This window comes from Gopherus flavomarginatus, chromosome 4, assembly GCF_025201925.1.
Source record: "Gopherus flavomarginatus isolate rGopFla2 chromosome 4, rGopFla2.mat.asm, whole genome shotgun sequence".
Taxonomy (NCBI): domain Eukaryota; kingdom Metazoa; phylum Chordata; order Testudines; family Testudinidae; genus Gopherus; species Gopherus flavomarginatus.
This window is the reverse complement of record NC_066620.1, coordinates 15,065,410-15,087,402: the sequence shown is the minus strand read 5'-3', so window position 1 is coordinate 15,087,402 and position 21,993 is coordinate 15,065,410. Positions and strand designations below refer to the sequence as shown.

Sequence of the window (21,993 nt, the reverse complement as noted above, 5' to 3'; positions counted from 1 at the left end):
GAGGCTGAGCAGCTCCAACAGGAAATAAGCCTGAAAAAAGGCTATTCTTTCATTGCCTTCAGAGCCTCACAATTAAGTTGCAGTCATTTTATAAAGTCTATTTTATTCTAGTGCAATGACAAGGATAAGACAAAGATCCTCTCCCCTCCCACACATGCTAACTAGGATTTCAGCCCTCCTCCAAACCCCCCCATAAAATTTCAAGCACAACACCTCATTATTTTCAGACAAGTCATTTCCATGAAGTTCTCATTTAAAATTATGAAGCTAGAATTCTGTACAGCTAGAGTTTAGAGGTAAGACAAGATGGGACATTTGTTATAAAGACACCACCTTTATGTAAAATTGTTTTACATTAGCACATGTACACATAAGATTAGATTTGATGGCAAAGAAAGCAAGATGGACTGCAGAGTGCCCAGGTAACAAGCGAAAGAAAAAAAAAAAGGAAGGAGGTGGCAGGAAGACCAAGGGCAATACAGTTAGAGTTGCCCTGGTACTGCTTTAGTTTACTTCAGGTTTTCAGTTGATATATTTGCTTAACAAGAGGCATTTAACTTTCTTAAAAACTATAATCCTTTCAGGTTTCCTGCTAACTGAAGTCTTCCGTCCTTCCCCACTCCTTGCATCTAACACCAATAGTACGCAAGGTGTACATTTTCCATGCAGAGTGAGATAACAGCTTTATTTGCAGGCCAGCTGTTTGCAGAAACAACTCCTTCCAGTTACAAAGAATCAGTGATATGAAACCTACAGACACTACAGGGGTCAAGAATCCGACCAAGAACCAAAATAAGTCTTTTGAGCCACAGCACTGTTCACTTCAGCCAACAGAAACAAGCATAGGAGATCCAGGATTGTTTGAGTTCTGTTGAAAGGAATAGACCATTTCAGTTCATGAATGGTAAAGAGGCAATCCGTAGAAAAAACTCAAACTTTCAGCATAGGTTTGCTTTACAAACATTCAGATTGCTCAAAGGAGATTCTGTAAGTCTCATTTGGGTGGGCTCGCACTTGTGATGTCCATTCTGGGGGTTTGGCTCTGAGCTTTGGCCGGAAGGGATCTAGGATCAGGTGGTCACCAAGGTTACTCAGATCGATAGAAGATACAGGCAGCTGAGACTGTGCTGAAGGTGTTCCACTTGCAACCGGCTCCTCAATACAAACCTTCTTTGCGGATCTTTTCCTGAGTATTGCGCACAGACTGCTTGCCACCACCACAAGGATGAAGATGAAGAATACTGTGGTACCGACTAGAATTTCCAGGTAGCTGAACAAACCACCAATACCTACAAAGAAAGACGGCAGTCTATATATTCAGCCTCACACCATAGTTTATGGGTCTTGTGTTGAGAGACTAACTGCCAGTGGGGCTTTTAGTCTGAAGGCAAACCACATTCAGAATGACCCTCCACTGCAGTGCCTTTCGCTAAGACTTTCCAAAGCCGCATGACTTAGGAACCAAAGTCCTAGTGACTTTCAATAGCTCACATTCCATTTTCAAAAGTGACTTTGGAGCCATTATTGCATGCAATGTTTGGTAGCTCCCAGGATATTAGAGGAAGTGGATGAGGCAGAAGTTGGTCTAGTAAAAGATGTTGTTATCTAGCCCACCTTGTCTTCCTTTGGAGACATTGAAGAAATATATATGGGACTTTGGCTTCTAAGCCAGTTAGCTGACTGACTTTTACTCATTAACTGCATGCACCTTTGAAGCAACTGCTCTGTGCTCTGCTATAACTGCAAAAGTCCAATTGCAGCTTCTTACTGGCGATAGATGTGATGTAGTCTGGGACAAAGGCAGTGGTCTCCTCACTTCAATCCTCTATCTGGCAGAAGAATTGAGACCTATGAATGGTTTCCAGACCCAGCATAATGTTTTACTCTGATTCTCTTAATGAGGTAGAGCCCCACTAGCAATACTTAGAATCCATTACAATTTGAGACCCAATTTATCTATTCTAGTTCTCATAGCAGAGAGAGGGGAGCTCACCTGGTAGCACATGGGCATTCATAGACTCTAGGACTGGAAGGGACCTCAAGAGGTCAAGTCCAGTCCCCTGCCCTCATGGCAGGACCAAATACTGTCTAAACAATCCTGGATAGACATTTATCTAACCTACTCTTGTGGAATCTCCATCTCTGGAGATATTTAACCTCCCTAGGCAATTTATTCCATTGATTTCAACTGCCCATTTATTCCCTATAAACATTTCAGTGGGATTTATAGTACATTTTGTTCTGCTAGTTTTGGAAAAAAATTCAAAATAAATAGAAAAAAGGAAGTTTGGTTAGAACTAGAACTGGCTGAATAAAAGGATTCATGAATATTTGAATATGGGCATAATTTCATTTGCCTTGTGTTTTTGGCAAAGGCATCTGAAGCCAGCTAATTTTGTTAAATGGTTTGGCAAATTTTTCTGAATATTTCAGAAGTCAATTAATTTGAGAAGAGTTAGCTAACAAAGGAAAGGCTAAATTAACAATGTACAACTATTTGGCATGATTACATTGACTAGTTATAATCTGACCCACAATTTATGCCATCTGTTTTGACTTATGCAACTAGGCCCAAGAGTTGTGTACACACTGGAATAATCTGAACCCCTTTCTTGCTGTCATCTGCAGAGTTCCACTAAAATATGAACAATTCCAAGACAATGTGGGGTAGTGATTAGGGTTCCTCAGTCCCACTGGCCAATTCTTTTGCAAACCCATATGCCAAATTCAAGTTCTAACTCTGCAAGAATGTAGGAAGACAAGTCATAGCAAGTAGATCTCTGGATCCTGGAAATTTCCTGGAAATTTCCACTACATGCATCTGACGAAGTGGGTATTCACCCACGAAAGCTCATGCTCCAAAACATCTGTTAGTCTATAAGGTGCCACAGGATTCTTTGCTGCTTTTACAGATCCAGACTAACACGGTTACCCCTCTGATGCTGGATTTTGAAACACTATTTTCACGTACTGGCTACTACCTCACATTACTGTGCCCAGCCAGCCCTGAAAGTTCTAACAGTATTGTTCCTCAGCCTGCTCAGCAGAGTGTAGATAGGTTTGATCGTTAGAATTTTAAGAGTAAATTTGGTTTTCAACAGCTTGGGGGTGGGGAGGAGAAGAGGAGTCTCTTCCTAACTTACAATTTACCACTGGAGAATCTTGCTCTTAACAATAGCAAATTAAAGTGGTTTTTAAATTGATACAAACCCCTCAGTGGGCACTCAGCCTCACTTAAAGAGTGGCTGATTTCTGTTAAACTGATTTCTAATAGATCTAATGCTAAGATAATAAGCCAAAGTAGGAGTTCTACTTTCTCACGGAGAACTTAGAGTACATCGGACACAGCCAGCATTGATAGTCCTTGCAAAGAAATGGGAAAGGTTCCTTGCTGCCTCATTCGGGGCTAGGCACAAAGACTGAATTCTTTCAGCAACAGAGTTGTTTCGAAAATCAAACTTAATCCACATTTAAACAAAAGTGAAGATTCATAGTGATTATTGTTACAAAGGACTAAAGTCAAGAGATTAGCCACTTACTGTGAGGTCCTTGTATTTAAACAGTTCTTGCTACTCATACCTGTTGAGAGCATTTCAGAGTAAGCGTCTGGACATGAAGAACTCATGTGGCATATGTTGTCACAACAGTAACTGATTAATTCATTCAGTTGTGTGGTGTCAATATATACATAGTACTTGTATTTGAAATGGTATTTAAGAGCATGAAGCTGCAAAATTTAAGATGCAGCACTACTCAAAAGAAAGGAGATCAGTATAATTCTGTCTCTTCTACCTGATTGTGGAATGCGGACGCACAGCGTGCCAGATTTTGTCGGAGAGCGATCTTCGTACTCTTCTTTACAGCGACATAAGTAAGTGCCATCTTCGTTGAGGCAGTCAGCCTCATCACCACACATTCCAATTCCAGAGTTGCATTCATTCACATCTGCAGTGGAGAGAACAGGTGCAGCACGTCTACCGTAGAGCTACACAAGTGCTTCTTCAAAAGAGGATTTCCTTGAAATATCAGTCACCTTGAACTAATGTGTTATTCCCACCCCAATCCAGATTTTTAAAATGTAGACGAGGCTACATAAGAATCAAGTTACACATACATACAGTGCTCCAAGCCAACTTTACTCAAGATCTCCTTTTCCCCACGCCAGATCTATCATGTTGATTGGTAAGCCCATTACAAGGAGCAGCAGTAGCTTTTAACAGTTCAATAATGCAAAGCACATACCTCTAACTGACAATAAAGCCATCTGCAACTTCTCAGCTCCCACAGATTTGCCAATGAGATCATTCAGTTGAGAATGGAGTAAGACAGACAGATTCCTTTCCTCTGGTTTTAAGTGTAACCAGAAAGTGAATGTTGGTTTTAGGTCATTTGTCCTGCATTAAAGCAAAGTAACTTCAGCTAAGCAGAGAAGAGAAACGTCCATCTGTGTACATGTTATTACTGAACTAGGCTCTACAGTAGGAAGTCATTTTCCATTTATCTACAGATGAGGTACTAGATTCTTCCTCTGATGTATGTCTCAACCCTAGAGGGACTACTTCCAAAAAGGGGAGAGAGGAGTTTGTTGTCCTTTCCCCTTTCAATTCTTGGGGAGTTGTGACTGAGAAACCTGTCCACATGGAGCTGGACTGAAGCCACTAGACTCATTTTTCACTAGGCCACAGACTGGCCATTAGACCAAAAGCTTTCAGTCTCAACCAGCCTTAGCTTGGTTTACTTAATGTCCTAGATGAAGTGGCTGGGGGGAGGAGAAACAAAAAAAAAACAAAACACAAACAACTTACCCTCGGAGGCTTCTTCTACCACCATGTGTTCTAAATTTCAACCAGAAACTGGAAGGGACTTTCAGAATCATTTTAATCTACACCAATAAAGCCTCCGTGCAACACTACCTTAGGCATTAATTTTGCCATCTCATTCCTATGGGATTGCATACTACAGCCAATTTGAAGTATAAAAAAGTTTTCCTACTCTCAGGAAAAGCCATATTTGCAATCCAAAGTAGAAGTCTTGCTTGATCATGGCAGATGGAGGGATGGTGAAGTTAGAGCAGATAACTAGCATCTAAATTTTCCTTTTATGAAAAATGACAGTTCTAGATAAGACACTACATCAATTGCATATAAGTGATTTTGAGTGGGTGTAGGGGTCACACAGTCAGCCAGCCATACCTTTTGATTTCCTTTAACTTGATTTCATTGACTTTGCTTACCAAGAGTTTCAGGTTCTTTTGTACCTGCAAAGTAACAGAATGCAGAATGTTAATTTTCATAAGGGGATGGCCAAAGCTTAGCCAAATACTACTGTCAAGCCTACTCTCAGACTTCCTCACAAAGACAGGGGTCTGTATTTTAGTGGTTCTATAGATGGGTGGTAGCCCCAGGGAAGAAAAGTTAGTCACCACTCTAAGAGGAGTCTTCCAAAGAACACAGGACACCTGTCCTCTAGACCAGTTCTCAACCCTTTTCCATGCCAGGCCACTCCCTGCCTTCCTTTAGTTTGGACTCCTATACAGCAATATGAGAAGTTCAGGGGGAATTGTAACCTCCCCGTCCCCCGAGTACCTTATCTTGGAAAATATTAAATCCTGTAGTAAATGTGGCAGCTGTTTTGACTACAAACAGTAGGCCAGGAGGATTCTGTACTTGTTTCTTCCTTGCAGTGAGTCAGGCTAGGAGGTGAATGCTGTTAGAGTAGCTGTGTTAATGCCAAATGCTGAGGTCTTATCTTCAGTGGGAATTTGCCCAATTCCAGCCATCAGCTAGCTAGCCACTGGAGTGGCTGCAGTGGTGCAAATCCCTAGCAAAGACAAATAAAGCTGCTATCTGCGTGGGTGGATCTTACTGGTTCTTGACGCTAGATAAGCTGCACCCACTGAAGACAGCAGTTTTGCCTGTCTACACTAGTGCAGCTATAGCAGTAGCAAAAGTCAGTATAAATCCTCAATGGAGCCAGTTTACCCAACCTGGAGTATATGACCTATGGCTGAGACTTCAATGTAAATGTAAGTCCCAGCTCTGAAATGTCAGACATTAGACACCAGTCCTGTGTGCCACAGAACTGATCAGTTATAACTTCATTCCTATAGAGGAACAGGGTCTCTTGAAAACAGCCACATCTAGCAGCCTTAAAGGTGAATGTTTGTAGGTCTGCTCTCCTTAAGTTAAGTAGCACTGGATGACAGCTACTGTAGCGGGTTTTTATTTTTAAGAAGAAATTGAGAGTTAAGGCGATAAACTGATCTTATGTTGTCCGAATGTTGATCTTTGTATCATATTACAAGCTAATAGATGGGAATTTTATGGTACATTGAAAATTTACCATAGACTAAGTATTGTCAGAAATGCATGGAGGCAAGACACTAGACTAGACACTACAAGGTTAGTTTTGGAACAAAATTAGCATATGGTAGCAAGATGCACAGAAAGGGGCATTTAGAAGGTCTCTGGCTGTGAAAGCTGGGACATCAGAGAGCCACAGAGGGACTGTGCACTGGGATGATCTTGTCTCAAGGCAGTTTAATAGCACAACATAACACATCCATCTTACATGAAGCTTAATGGATTCCATGAGAGCCTTTTTCAGCTCATCTGCACTATGTGGGATCCATCCCTTGTGTTCAATTTCACTAGTTACTTCAAACAAGACATCTGTCAAAAGAAATAAAACCCAATAAGACCTTAGCAAGGAGCTTCAGTTGTACTGAATTTAGCTGTGTAATTATGATTTAAGTAACTGTTCCGGCTAACACACAGCAGGGGGATAGAATGCAGTCGGAAGAGCTAAACCAAGAACTTTCTTGAATAAGTCAATCAGTGCCATATTAGGTTGATCCTTTTAGAAGTTGTGCCACACAGACAGAACAATGTTTGAGACAATCACAAGTTAAGTTACTATTTATGCAGTAATGTTAGTGTTATGCAAGAATTTACGCCTTTTCACCCAGAAAGGTTACACACTGTGCACTTCAGAGTCAGTCAATCTGTAGCCTTCCACTCGCTACCAACAAGGCAGTCTCCTTTGGGATGACAAGCTGTTTAACATGATATTTTTGCCTCTTAAGTAAAGCTGCACAGAGGGTGGTTTAGGTAGGCAGAATGCTGCAAGTGCAAATTGGATAGGATGCTAAAGTTAAGACTACCTGGATGCATGTTTGCTACAATGTCATTTACCCTCTTCATATATGAATGAATATTAGAAAAAATTAGGATTGACTATTTGTGCAGGTTGGTTCTTTGGCTCACTGCTCACAATTTGACTTGCAGCTTTTTTTTTTTTTAAGTTGCTTTTGGTCATGCAAGGGACAGATTTTTATATCTGTTCCCCAATTGGATGAGCATCATTTGATTGGGTTTCTGGCTCAAATTCATGGAACACAAGTTGACTTTCTAAGAGCATTTGAACAGGAGATATTAAAGTTGCTGTCTCCCAACAGTCAGGCTGGTAAAAAAATTTCACACTATTCATAAACTAACAAGTGCATGAATACAACTGCATCTAGTTCTTAAGTATCCAGGGAAAATTTTTGCAGTATCCACCTACTCTTAGGAATCATGCTTTGGGATCTTTTGCTTGCTTATATTAGACTTCCTTTTTAAAAGGCATAAATGAGATACTAAGCATCTTTCACCCTGTCCTGTTCCCACGAGATCAGAAATCTCCAGTGAGTTATAAAAGAAAGGACAATAAATGAAGGTCCATTGGCACACTGCACAAATAACTACTGATGAACGAGCACCAGTTTCTTTAAGTGTTCAAGGAAACAGCATATACATAAGCACAAAGATAATAAACCAACAGACCTCACATGCAGGTGCTATGCATGCAGCTCAAGCATTGAATTATGAAGATAAGCAACCTTAATTGCAATCCTGCTCCTGTCAAAGTCAAGGGGGGAATTCAGGATCACAACCCTGGCCTGGGGCTCTACAGAACAGTGTTGCGAAAGATTCTATCACCACCATACTGGTTAAAGTCTAAGCTCCAAATGAGGACAGGTGTATCCAGCCTTGGGCTGTGATCTTGGTCTATCTAGCCCAATCTGTTTAGTAATTTATACCGATTGTGAGGGGATGTGTTGGTTGACAGCACCACACCCCCAAATTGGCCCTGGGTAAGAAACTCTGCTGCCCCTGCTTTTACTTCAGGGATTTTTCTAGGTCCAGCAGGCGTTAGGCACAATTAGCTTGGTTTGGTAGGTGGTTCTTGTTAGCCTACCTCTGAAGTACTATATAATCTGCTGACAGGGTCTGGCTGTGACCACAGAAGATATGAGACTAGTAAGGGACTCCACTTCAAGGCTTTCAACCTAATGTCATATACAGGCTCCCCATCTCCTTCCTCCTCATCCTTGGAGGCATCAGCTGCTTTTCATTAGTTATCAAGGGCATTGTATTCTGCTGTAGTATACACCATATAATTTTACTGTTCATATTTCATCAATCATTAAAAACCCTGACAAGTCTTCAGTTCTAATTTATGACTATTAGCTGGAAGCAAGTGGTTAATGTCCCAGCTTTAATCTGGTTTCTGGTCAAATGTTAAATGCTTGTCTCATATTTCAGAACCTCACCCATGATAAAACGCTTCCCCTACCCAAGTCAGTTACCTCCAGGATTGTGCTGGGATTCCAGCGTGGTATCATTTTTAAGAGAGGTGAAGATGGAAGCCATATCTGTCAGAGTGAGAGAAAGGCCAATTTGGTAAACCATTGAGTAAAGCTAAAAAGGGAAGAACACAGTTTTACTATTCAATTATAACTTTAATAGAAGGGCCATTTGTGCTAGTGATACTTTATAAAGAATAGGCCTAGTGATCAGGTTACAGTCTGAGGTGCTTCTGCAATGAAGAGTCCTGAGCTGGTCTTAAAAAACAAGTACACACACACAAAAAGACAAGTTACACATCAAAAGCCTAAAGAGATTTCCCAGTGTTGCTTTGAACTTGCTAGAGCAGCTGTACCACAGCACTGCTCTAAGTACAGAAGTTCTATTTAATAAACTAGAGTCTGGTACCATGTGTTGGATCTTCACGAGAGGCCAGTAAACTAAGGGCATGTCTACTCTGCCCCACAGTTTGGAGTTAGTGCAAACTCAAGACTTTTACATTCATAACCACAGCATCCACATGGGGGAGCTACAGCATAGCACTCTGGTGCTCAACTATTCGCACTCCCTTAATCCAGACTTCAGGGAAGCATAGGCAGGCCCTAAATTTTCTCCCCATCACATGAAGTGGCAGGAGCGTTCAAAGATGTTGGACTCTGACATCTAAAAAGTCGAGGTTCACTAAAGTTTGGTAGGGAAAACACCCATCAGTTACAAACCAAACCTGTGAATTTTGAGACAAGCCAAAGAGTGGGTTTTGGAAGAGGTGAGGGAAGAAAACAAGCCGACAAATGCAGACCATTGCAGTTTTAACTGTGGAGAGTTGGTATAAGAATCTCAACAAGTATGGCACAAATGTAGGCCCAAGTCCTGTTAAACGCTAAATGCTGAGAGAAGAAGCTAGGCCTAGATGTCTAGTGCATAAAAAAAAACCAAACCAAAAAAACCAAAAAGACAAAACAAAACACTTTCCTTCCTCTGACACAGCTAGGCACAGAAGAGGTTTATAGGGAGATGTGCTGTTTATATTCAAAGCAATGGGGATGGTGAAAATCTTCATGTCAAGTCACCCAACACTTCCCAAAGTTATTTCTGACCCTGACAGGAAGCATCTTTCTGAAGCAATAAAAAAGCCACACCCATAGACACTAGAAACACTGTCTTTGTTATTGTCTTAACATGACCATATATCTGCCAATCCAAGTAGATAATTTATTCATAAAGTTTGATTAGAGCAAGTACTTACCAAAGGAATCTCTCTCATGTTCTATTTTCAAGGATGCAGTGTCTGATACTCCACCAGAAGCAGCATAGGAAGGAGGTGATTTTGTGCTCATGATCAGTGGAGGTTCTGTGTCTTGGGTTCCTGGAGTGCCAAGGTGTGCAGCAGCAGCTGTCTTTCCCAACAGGCCATTTCTGGTGCTGCTCAGGGAAACAGGTTTGAATTCAGTAGCAGTGGTCTCTGCACGGTAACTGCTAGAGACATCCAGCATGTTGGGTAGAGCTACAGTAACCAGGATGGACTCTGTTTTGAGAACTTTCTTAGGAGTTCCCAAAATAAGAGGATCAACATTAAGTTTAACATTTTTGAGGGCAGAAGCTGGCTTCATGTACAGATCACCTTTGTCATTTCCCTTTATGGGTGTTTGATGTTCACTATGACTTTCTTGAATGCTGCTCTCCAAGTTCATCACATACTGTACCAGACCAGTTACTTCTTGACTGTCCCTGCTCAGCCCTGCATTAGACTGGAAGTCTTCCACAAAAGCAGCAGGATGACTGGCCACACTCTCATCATTCACATGGTTTGACTGGAGAACCTCTCTATCTTTGATCAATGCAGCTCTAAAGCTTTGAGAAGAGGTCATTCGAATGTTTTGCTTTTCCCATGTGCCCTGCAGAGATTGCAAGACATGATGAGGAGTAGGATCTCTATGCACAGCTTGAATTGCCTCTGTCTGTAGGTCTTCCATAGTAGCTGGTCTCCAGAGAGCAACTGAGTTGTGCTGGGGTCCTACTGACTTGGTTGTTTTGACACTTTGCATCTCCACAGATTTAATGGGCTTCTTTAAATGCAGAGTCTCAGAGACCGGGTTTGAGTGGATTGTTGGCCTGTCCATAAGTTTACTGAAAGCAATAGTTTGCTCTCTCTCATTTTGGATGTTTAGCCTCAATATATTTAATGCTGGGGTTACCATTAGAAAGTCCGAATGTTTTTCTTCCCTACTGTTTTCATTATCCAAAGATTTCATAAACTGCTGCCACTTCAGATCATGAGTGCTGAAGGTCATGTCATCCATGGCTTTTAAGAGAGGGATGTGTGTGTTGTTCCCAAGAACAAATCTTAAAGTTTCTAGTCTTGTTGAGCTTCCATTTTTGTGCCAACCTTCTTTGTCTAACATAGGAAGCTTGTTAAGCTGTTGATTTTCATTATGAGCTGTGCTGGTCTTTACAAAATCCAGAAGACCTCTGTAGTGTTTTATGGGTGATTTAGGGTAGAATCGGATACTGCCGTGCTTAGTTCTCCTAGTTGTTTTCTGAACTGGCTCTTGAGGAGCTGCAGTAGATCTTGAAGTTTCATAGTCTTTGAACACATAATACTGTCCTTTGAAATATTTGCGTTCACGGTTTAAGGAATTGCCCTTGGACAGAAACACAACATGGACAGCCAAAGCTTGAGTAGCAAAGATCAGAGTACCTTGGTTCTTACAAGCATAGACTACTTTTCTTTCCACACTTGACAAGACCCCTTGAAAAATTATTTTATCTGGGTTTTCATCACAATCTTCCTTCCCCTGAAATCCCTTTATGTAAATCAAGATGTGTTTTTGGGGGCCTGCCCAAATGGTCCAGTTGCACCAGATGTTGGTTTGAATACCACTATGTGCCGGTGGGGAAAATGTCCCAATTTCATCTTTCAAGGTGACGTGGCAACTTCTTACAGGAAGATACAGCAACAACCAAGGTAATTTTGGCACTGAGGAGGAAGGATAATGCATGGAAGGAAAAGAAAATCAGTAATATCAATCTTCATTCTAGAAACTTTAACAAAGAAACCTTGTTTACAAGCAAAGCCGATTAATTCCACTATAGGAAGAGACCTGTCTCTGAGGTCATTCCTACTGCCAGGTTGTTTTTCTACCTTCTCTTGCTTTAAGTTGTAAAAAAGTTTGAAGAGAGAGTAAAACTATTCCTGGGGCTCTTGGTTAGCTATGTTAACAGGCATGACTGCCAGTTCTCTGCACTGTTTCTTCAGTTACCCCTTCCTAATTGAGGAAAATTCTAATGGTTAAGGATAGAGTTGGTCAAGTTATTCATTATGACCAGAGACAACTTATCAGTCTAATTTTTAATTGTTTCCACCAGCTCTATAGTTGGGCAGACTGCTGGGTAAATCATTTGTTTGATTAATTGAAACAGTCAAGCTACTCAAATATTTGCACTTCAGCCAGCTCCAAGAGCCATGCTAGTTGGATAGCAAGAATCTGTCCCCCGGGTCATCAGGATCTGGCAGTAGCAAAGAGGTTTAGTGTAAGAAACCTTGCCACGGACACCCGAGACAGGACTGGTGAGGAACAAGATAAGTTCAAAAAAGTCTCACACTCTCAGGACTGACGGGACAATGAAGTCTGCAGAGGAGGAAGCAAATAGAGCCCAAACACCCTTTTTGGTGATCACAAGAGGGCACAAACGATCAGGCTTCCAATAATGCCAGTCACAAGTCACAAGAACACTGGGGTCCAAAATTAGATTGAAGAGAGAGAGAGAGAGAGAGAGAGAGAGAGAGAGAGAGAGAGAGAGAGAGAGAGAGAGAGAGAGAGAGAGAGAAACACAAAGTTGTTATTCTATTAGAGCCAATTGAGATGGGCACTCAAAAGGGGACGCGATGCCCTTCAGACTAGGTTGGAGGAAGAATTTTGGCACATGGGCTGCCTAGTTGTTACTAAATGAAACTTGAAACCAACACTCCCCGACTGTCCCTTCAGACTACAGCTAGGATGCCAGTTCCACAATCCCAGTCATTAGAATTCCTAGACTAGATTGCATGTTAGTGCAAAGAAACTCCTATTTTTCATATTTCTCTTGGACTCATCTGCTGAATTGATCAGCATTAACAAGAATAAATTAGAAGCCGGTAACTGCATACTTTGCACAGCAGTTGTAAGCATTCAGCATCAGATGAGTGTGTACAGAAACTTCTAATTCAGCATCAAATACCGTGTGCATGCTGTAGAGTACTGCTAAAGTAGTTTAACAGCAGAGGGCTACAGAATCCATAGCATCCCCCACTCCTCAACCCAGCCACATGATTGCTCATGATTTAAACCAAGAGACAGCAAGATTTACCTAGATACACAGTAAACGTTAAACATACCAATGTAGTTCAGGAGGAGTCTTGCTTCTGAAGTTGACGCATTCTCAGGTGCGCGAGCAGAAGACGATTGGACAGGATGTGAAGCTATGCTCTCTTTCAGTGCCAGTTTCTTAGCTGGAGTCAGAGCATTACTATACGCACTAGCAGAGCTCTGAGAGGCACTGCTCCACTCAGTGGTTCGCTGCACTTCATGAGGTTGTGTGGTATCTGGGAATATTTGTTTCAGTGTTATGTTACTGATCTCCTTTACGGGATCAGTCAATTTAACTTGAGTATTCATGGCTATGTGCTCCAGAGGTGGAGTAGCCCTCGTGTTAGAGGTCATAAGACCATTTTTAAACATTAGCTCATTTTGCTTTACTCTATCCATCCTTGTTACCACTAAGGGTATTTTAGAGAGGTACTCAGTTACTGGAGAAACTTTACTTGTATGGCCCTCAGATCTAAGACGTCCAAGCTCAGGTTCTGGTTTTAAGGCTTGCAGCTGAGTGGTGTCTGAGAAGAAGTTGCCAGTGATGAAGTTTGTGATTAAGTTCCTTTCACCAGCCTTTCCAGGTTGTGCAGTTTCTGCCTCATGGATGCTCTCCTTTCTCTCACCTTTTAGCATTGATTGTTGGACACCTATTTTCTTTTCTTGAAGAAAGAAATTAAGAGACTGTGTTGTACTTGGGAGGGCATGTCTGTGTTCTGTAGCAGCTGGAGCCCCATAGCAGTCACTGTGTGGCTTTGAGGGAGGCTTGCCTTCCAACAGCTCCTCCTCCTGAGCAGCTGGATGAAGCAGCACAGTTGTACTTAGAGGGATATGATCTAGCTCTGTGTCAGCGTCAATGTAGTGGTTGCTTTTTGTTCTCAAATGGAGCTCATTTTTAAGTGCAGCTGGAGGAAGAGACGCTTCTCTGCTTGGGATGACAGGCTCCAGTTCCACAGCAGTCAGAGGAAAGGTCACTTCTGTCCCTGGGAAGGGGACAGGTCTCAGTTCTGAGGCAGCTGGAGGAAGGGATGGTTCTGTACTTAGGAAAGGGATGACAGGCTCCAATGCTGAGGTGACAGGCTCTGTTTCTGTGGGAAACACAGGAAGGGACACTTCTGGGCTTGGGAAGAGGAGAGGGCCCAGTTCTGAGGCAGTTGGAGAAAGGGATGGTTCTGTATGCGGGAAGGGGATGACTGGCTCCAGTTCCGTGAGAAGGACAGGAAGGGAGGTTTCTGTACTTGGGGTGAGCGTTAGTTCTGAGGCAGCTGGAGGAAGAGAAACTTCTGTACTTGGAAGTGACTCCAGTCCTGTAACCAGGCCCACCTGTTGGCTGCTTTTCATGCCCAAATAGAGCACCTCTGACACATTTACCTCAGCAGTGAGATGCAGGGACGCTTCTGTACTTGGAAGGATGCTTTCTAGTTCTATAGAAGCTGAATCCACATGTTGACTGCTTTGGAGCCTCAAGTGGTGCTCACTGTCTGACAAACCATATGGTGCTGCAGTAACCAACGTGATTTCTGGCTGATCAATTACTTCCATAGAACTTTCCAGAACAGAAACATCGAGAGGGTCAATAGTTTTGAGGTTCGTTGTTCTCAGATCCAGTTCAGTTACAGACTTATCTCCACTGACCCTCTGAGTCAAACTTACTTGGTAACTTCCAGCTTTATCCATTCCCCTTGTCTCAGGCTGTGACTGATCACCAAGCACCACTTGATCCCGATTGGTCATTCTGAGGCTAGGCAATGAACCTTTCACAAGGCTATCACTGTGACTGCTCATCACTTTATAAGCCAAGATGTTTGACTGCAAAGGATTTTCGTCATTCACCAAGGTAACCATGCTGAGACTTTGGGAAGGGGTAGAGCCAATCTCATTGTCTCCTATGGTTTCTACTCTGTCATGGGCTAGGGAATGCAAATACAAGTCCAGGACAGGGTAACTCAGAGGTGTTGGATTTATTTTCAGTTGTAAATCTCCCATATTAGTTTGCTTCAAACTAGTGAGTATGAAGGACATTTGGCTCTCTGGTCCTTCTAACTCCATAGATTTCAAGGGGTCAGTTAGATGAGAAACACTTAAGTAAGGAGTCTCAGAATGAAAGCCTGGAAGACTTTTTAGCCTGTACATCTTGCTAAAGTCCACCAGGACCTCTTCACTCTCTGAGGGTCTCAGCTCCCTGATATCAGGTGCTGCAGTTTGGGGTAGTCTTCCAAAAGACTTTCCTATGCCAAGACTCTTTTCTTTGTCCATCGATGTTGTAGACAAATTGAGAGACTCCAGCAAGCTCTGAGCTTCTGGTTTGAAAGGTTGAATCCTTGCACCATGCTGAGGTATAAGCTGAAGAGAATTTTCAAGAACTGTGACATTTTGACCTTCACCCCCTACCTGTAATAACCCTGTGTTATTAAGTACAGTTGTCTTGTTAAGATTCTCAGTACTTGAAGCTGTACTAATGTTTGTATTATCTGAAATCTCTCCATGGTATATTACTGATACTTTGTTAAATCTGGGAGTGCTGTGACTAGTTTTCTTTGATTTTGGAATAGGGGGTCCAGAAACTAAGATATCTTCAGAAGAGGAGTCAATGTCACGGTGTTTGAATATATAATACTTTCCTTTAAAGTATTTGTTTTTAGGGTTTGAAGAATACTTCATCAGAAATACTACATGGACAGCCCGGGCATAGGTGGCAAAGACATGAATCTTCTTGTTCCAACAAGCATAGATGACAGTGTTCCCTACTAATGAAGAGACTCCTTGAAATAGGATTTTATCCTCATTTTTGTCACAGTCCTCATTGGTCATAAATCCTTTGATATAAATGATTATGTGTTTTCTGGAGCCTGCCCATATGGTCCAGTTGCACCAAATATTTAGCTGAAAGTGGTTATATGTTGGAGGAGAAAACTCCCCAAGCTTTTCCTTCAGGACTCTATGGCAACTTCTCACAGGGACATACACCAACATCCAAGGGAGCCCAAGCTCTGGAAGACAAGATGAGAGAGAGATTCAAGCTGAAGCCTTCCCAGAAAGTGTTCCTTCATCTCAGAAACATTTCCACTGTCCTGCTTCAGACAAAGCTCTTCACCCTCCCCTGCACCTGTCCCCTCAGTGACCAGGTATATTATAAGACTCCCTTACACTAAAAAGGCCATGCAAGTAATTTGCTAGGAGCCAAGTCCCAGGTCCCCAGGCTTATTCAACTGCTTAACTCCCATTGAAATCAATGGGCAAAGCACCTAAAAAGCCTTTGAGGATCTGGGCTCAGCTGCTGTGGCTTGGGAAGTAGAGGAGTGTGAAAATAAGGCCATGCCTACACTAGCAAGCTTTCAGCAGCACAGCTGTACTGATGCTCTCTCATGTAGAGACTCTAGGCCAACAAGACAGAGCTCCCCCATCGACATCATTAATCCACCCCCAATGAGTGGCGGTGGGTATGTCAGCGGGAGAAGCTCTCTCTTGCCAACATAGCACTGTGCACATTACTGCTTATGCTGGCATAACTGATGTCACTCCGGGAGGTGGAGTTTTCACACCTCTGAGCAACATAAGGTTTGCTGGCATATGGTAGTGTAAACATACCCTTATCTCTAAAGAAAGTCTTAGGCTAACATGGGTTGGGCTTGAGTTACCAAAGATGTTTTATAGAATGATCACACCCCAGAGTACAGCTCTGAAGCTTTCCAATTCGTATAGGAAGATGGAAAGCTAGAGACAATCCATATCTAGGTTTATTGTGATTTAAGGAAAGTTACCTCCAGTCCTGGGATGGTTCTAAGAATTACTCATTTCCCAGCTGTACAAAACTAAGAGCTAGTTAGGTATTCAGAGGTCAATAAGGTTAGAAATGGAATCAGTAAGCAGTGCTCCATGTGATCCAGTGCTTCTCAGGTAACTGAGCCAGATATTTTACTTTTGGGGATAGGGGATTTGGACACTGAAGGCAGGAACTGGTAGCATCTAGAAGCAAACAGTGAGAAAGCATGTCCCCCTGCCTGAATTGGGAGACAAGTTACCCAGTGCTTTTTAATATGAACCAATGTCTGAAGAGCAGGTTAAAGCTCTCTAACTGCCTGGAGATGCTGCTGCAACTTGCAGATCACTGAGCAACCGTATTTGACACATCCAAATTTACCCAGATCACTATGGGACCTTAGATTCCAGTGTAGCTGCGAATGCTATTTGGATGCACCACGCATTCGAGACGTGCCTTGTGTCACATGGACTGCAGTTAAGCTTTTTTGGGAGACTGCCTAGTCTATATAAACTTCTGCTTTAAACGTTCAAACAAATGAGTCTTGGTGAATTGCCACTTGCATTGTCAGCATTAGGCAAGGTCGTAAAAATGCAGTTTCACTTAGATTCAAAGTCAAACACAATTCACTAGGAGTGAAGTGGTTAACATGTGCTGACCCAAACACTTCCATGTATACAGGCCCCAAACAGAGGCAAGGGCTATTAAGGCACAATTTTGTTGAGCAAGGTAGCTTTACAACTGCTTCAGTAAGTTCATCGAGCCCTTTGACAAGAAGATGAGACAATCCATTTAGTCTCTTATCTCTGCACTACAATTGGGAAATGAGCCCTGTTTGATTTGAACGCTCGATATCTAATTGCGCTCCTTTGACACAGCATTTTGCTGCCATAAAAAACCCCACAAGCATTGCATTGCATTCCATTGGAGTATTTTTCAGAGTATTTAAATTAACTAAGATGAATGCAGTGATGCTATACTGCACATACTGGTGCAGAGAGCTAAAGATGGCAAAAAAATGCATCTTTGCCCCTTCCAATACTGGTGTCTCCCCTTTAATGAGCAGTAGCAGCTTCCAAGAGGAGGAGAAAAATCAGTGACAGAGTCTAAGTGTAATTTGTTTTACTTACATTCATTCACCAGTCCTGAAATGAGATTGTCAGACAGCACACAGAGAAATCCATTCTTCAAGGATTCTCAGCCCAACACCAATACCCCATTCCTAGGGAGGAGCTTTGCCTCAGGAAGATCACAGCAGAAAAGCAAACTCTCCTGCTGCTTGCACAGCTCCTTCTCCTGGGACCCTGTCTCTACACAGAGCCTTGCATAACAAGTAGCAACACCACAGCATCTCTTGCCAGGTTTCAAAACTTGCTCACACAGCAAAGAACAGTACTTGGAAGACTATAACAGCACCACTTGGTGAGGCCTGCCATAAAATGATGCGGTGGGTGAGGGTGGATTTACTTCTGATTCTATACTTACAGCAGGATTCATAATACAGGAGCTACAGAACACACCCAATACAGAGGGGGAAATTTTTGGAGCAGATGGCCCAGTAACTGACATCAGTTCAGTAGTTTTGGGGGGCTGTTTCCCACTCTGAGTCCTCATCATTTTAAGAGGGGGTAATCTAGCTGGAAAGCCATTAGATTTTGGTGAAGAAAAAAAAAAAGGGTTAAACTAGGAGTGGTAGAAAGACGCTACTCAGTGAGCTGGAAAACCCATCCCTTGGGCAGGAAAAGGTTCAGCATTTGCCATAAAAAAATATCTTGAAGAAAGAAGGGCCCATGAAGCTTCATGTATGTTCAACTTAGAGACCTAGGATTGTTTTTTCAATCTGGCTCTGCCACCTGACTTACTGATTGTTTGAGGGAATAGTATTAGTTGCAATTAAGCATTTCTTCCTTAAGGCACCAATTTTCCAATAAGAATCTCTGAAGTGTTTTGTAGTTTGGGGATGGAGAAGGGACTTTTCTTTTCCATAGCTCTTGACATAAGGTACCCCAAATACCACTCTGCAATATGCAAGTTCTGCAATCATCTTTATTACTGCTGGCCTTTATTCCAAAGCCTAGGGAATGTGCAAGTTTTGGACTTAACTGAAACCTTACTTGGCTTAAACAATAACGGTGTAGTTAAAATTTAATTCTTACCTAGTTTCACCTCCTGAGACTCTTGCAGGGACCAGTTTGCCTGTAAAGAAAACAGAGGGTTAGTTCTTGTTACAAGAAAATCTCCTTACTCATGGTCACTTTAACCAAAGCCTTGTAGCAGCTGATCACTACTTCTGCCAGGTTATAGAAAACTAGCTTTGATGGTTTCTAGTTTCCATCTGTGGTGTATGAGGAGTAGAGAGGAAAGTGGGATTGATAGAGGAACAGAGACTGGACACTGGAGAGCTTAGTTTACTGCATTATTGGGGGGGGGGGGGGAAAGAGGGTGGTCTACATATTTATACTCAGGACAAACCTTCTACTGTTCTCTAGTACTTACCCTCTCTTCAGCTTTAGTCACATTGGGGCTGGACTTCACTAAGTCCAAGTGAACCTGCTCATTAAATACCTGTCCCAGGGAAGACAAGAATAGAAGGAGTGGAAATACTGAGAAAAGCAAAGGTTTCATGGCAAAGTTTTACTGAGAACCTACATTAGAAAGAAAACAAACCAAAACTCCCTCTCAGAGAATAAACAACCAGGTCTCCCCAGACACAACTAGTATGACAAACTCTGGATTTCCTGGTTCATCAGCTCACCCTCCCTCTTTGGAGAATAACCCCCTTGTTATAGAAGGGGTAGGGGGAGAGGTAACTAACTTATGCACTTCCTGTCTACTCAAGTGTTGTCTATTATCTAATCAGAGCTGCCCAGTAGCGTTCCTTAGGAGGAGAGCTCTTTCATTTGGAATGAACTATAATGCATATTTAAAGATTCTCTCCTGCTGCTGGAGGACTTTACTGTGTGTTTCAATGAGTTATTTAAAGGGACGCTGTCAGGAGGTTTATACCAAACAAAGACTTTGACCTTGTTAACATTTTTGGCATATGCTTAACTCTACACACCTGAGTAGTTAATGGGGACTATTCACATCCATACAGTTAAGCAAGCTGGGGGGCCAAAATTAGAAAAAAATTAATTAAGTTTTTTATAAAACCTACTATAAACATCAAGGTTTTCAATAACATTTTTAAACCAGCTGTCAGTGAAAGCTGAGATGTACATCTTTCCCTCCCTGTGTTTGTAGCCCAGGCATGGCAGCATTATGCTAGTGGATGAGAAAGGGAATCAGACTTGAAACACAAATGAATCTTATCCCATTGTATAAACTGAAAGAAGCACAAAAAGCAAATAGGCATATGTAAATTAGATGTTTAAAATTCTTTATCCTGTAATACTCTCAACATGTCATTGGTAACACACACAAGGCAATTAGAGTTTTTAACCTGATAGTGTCAATTTAAAAGGTCAATCCTAATTTTTTTAAAAATCTTTCAAATTGTCACAGCTGATGTTCAGGTAACTGCACATCTCTTTATTCTCTTGACGGGACTCACAATTAAAAATCCAGGGTGGTGGTAAAGCCAGTGTTTGATCTGGTTTTCTTTACAGCAGGGTCTGGTTCTTAGAAGGAAAAGCTGATGGCCCTGCTCTTGGAATGAGTTTTGTGTGGGTGGATTCCTGCACTTGTGCACAGATCCATGCAGGATCAGGACCTAACTCATTTAGGCCCTTAGTCTGAAAATTGCATCATCTGAGCAGACCTCTGCATCTGCACACAGCTCCATTGACTTCAGTGGGGCTTCATTGGGGGCACAGGGACTGCCTGCATGGAGCTCAGGGCAGGATCATGACCTAAGCAGTTGTACTTTGGCTCGGGGTGGTTATATTTCATTGGCAAGCGAAGTGATCCCTGCTTATAGCAATTTGTAAGGTACATTTGGATTGTTTGAAATGAAAGGCACTTATAATGATCATAACACTTACTAGAAGTAACCTATGAGACATTCATGGTGATGTAATGAAGCCCTGGTCAGATCATCTGCTCAAACCCAGGACATCTGGATCTAAATATATAAGCCTCTAGGTCAGTAGTGGACAAACTATGGCCCAGTGGCCACGTCCGGCCATCCAGATATTTTAATCTGGCCCTCGAGCTCCCGTCAGGAAGTGGGGTCTGGGGCTTGCCCCGCTCTGGCACTCCAGCCAGGGAGCAGGGTCAGGGTCTTTCATCACTCTGCAACCACTCTGGAAGCAGGGGCATGTCCCCTTTCTGGCTCCTATGCATAGGGGCAGCCAGGGGGGTCCACATGCTGCACCTGCCCCAAGTGCTGCCCCACAGCTCCAATTGGTCAGGAGCTGCAGGGGTGGTGTCTGCGGACAGGGCAGTGTGCAGAGCCGCCTGGCTGCACCTCCTCATAGGAGCTGGAGGGGGGACATGACGCTGTTCCTGGGAGTTGCTGGAGGTAAGTGCTGCCCAGAGCCTTTCCCCCGAACCCCTCCCATGCCCCAACCTTGATCCCGCTCCCACCCTCTGAACCCCTCAGTCCCAGCCTGGAGCACCGTCCCGCACCCCCAATCCCTCATCCCCAGCCCCACCCCAGAGCCTGCAATGCCAGCTGGAGCCCTCCTGCCCTTCAACCCCCAATTTTGTGAGCATTCATGGCCCGCCATACAATTTCCATACCCAGATGTGGCCCTCAGGCCAAAAAGTTTGCCCACTCCTGCTCTAGGTCCAGCTCCACAAAGGTATGCAGGCTCCTAACATCCACTGGAATCAATAGATGTTAGGAGTCTTAATATCTTTGTGGTTCTGGGCCCTAGCGCCTATGTTGAAAGGCAAGGTCCATCTTCTTGAGCCCAATAGAAGACACATAAACGTTTAAGTCAGTGTAGAGGCCAAAATGACACACAATGTTTCACTTGTGAAACAGTATTAAGGCTTCTATTTTATACTCTCTGGAGTCTGCAGCCTCTAGTGAGTAATTAGATCAGCCACACTTTCAAGGTGTCAGTACTTAGCCACTAGAGTGTGACTGGACCAAGCACAGTTGAGCAAGTCTGACATTCCATTCAGCAGAAGGCAACGGCACAAATACACATTGGGGAGGATAAACACAAACTGAACTAAGCTGTGAGACAGTAGCCTGATCCTAAACCCACTGAAATAAAAGGGAAAACTCCCACTGACTTGAGTGGGCTTTGGATCAGGGCCCAAAATCTGAAATCCTAGTTTGGGCAAAATTATTTTTTTAAAAGAGTTT

General features: G+C 42.7%; 1 protein-coding gene across 1 annotated transcript in view; it reads right to left on the bottom strand.

The window, feature by feature from the left end:
• Positions 1 to 205: 205 nt before the first annotated feature.
• Positions 206 to 21,993, bottom strand: part of LOC127049501 (uncharacterized) — a 40,743-nt gene continuing 18,955 nt past the window's right edge. The window contains exons 5-14 of the mRNA XM_050950339.1: positions 19,230 to 19,298; positions 18,890 to 18,929; positions 13,003 to 15,963; positions 9,874 to 11,604; positions 8,630 to 8,695; positions 6,571 to 6,671; positions 5,193 to 5,257; positions 4,243 to 4,394; positions 3,793 to 3,945; positions 206 to 1,289 (exon numbers count right to left, since the gene is read on the bottom strand). Coding sequence (XP_050806296.1) covers positions 955 to 1,289; positions 3,793 to 3,945; positions 4,243 to 4,394; positions 5,193 to 5,257; positions 6,571 to 6,671; positions 8,630 to 8,695; positions 9,874 to 11,604; positions 13,003 to 15,963; positions 18,890 to 18,929; positions 19,230 to 19,298 — 5,673 coding nt within the window. The 3' untranslated portion in view covers positions 206 to 954. The remainder of the gene's footprint in view (positions 1,290 to 3,792; positions 3,946 to 4,242; positions 4,395 to 5,192; positions 5,258 to 6,570; positions 6,672 to 8,629; positions 8,696 to 9,873; positions 11,605 to 13,002; positions 15,964 to 18,889; positions 18,930 to 19,229; positions 19,299 to 21,993) is intronic.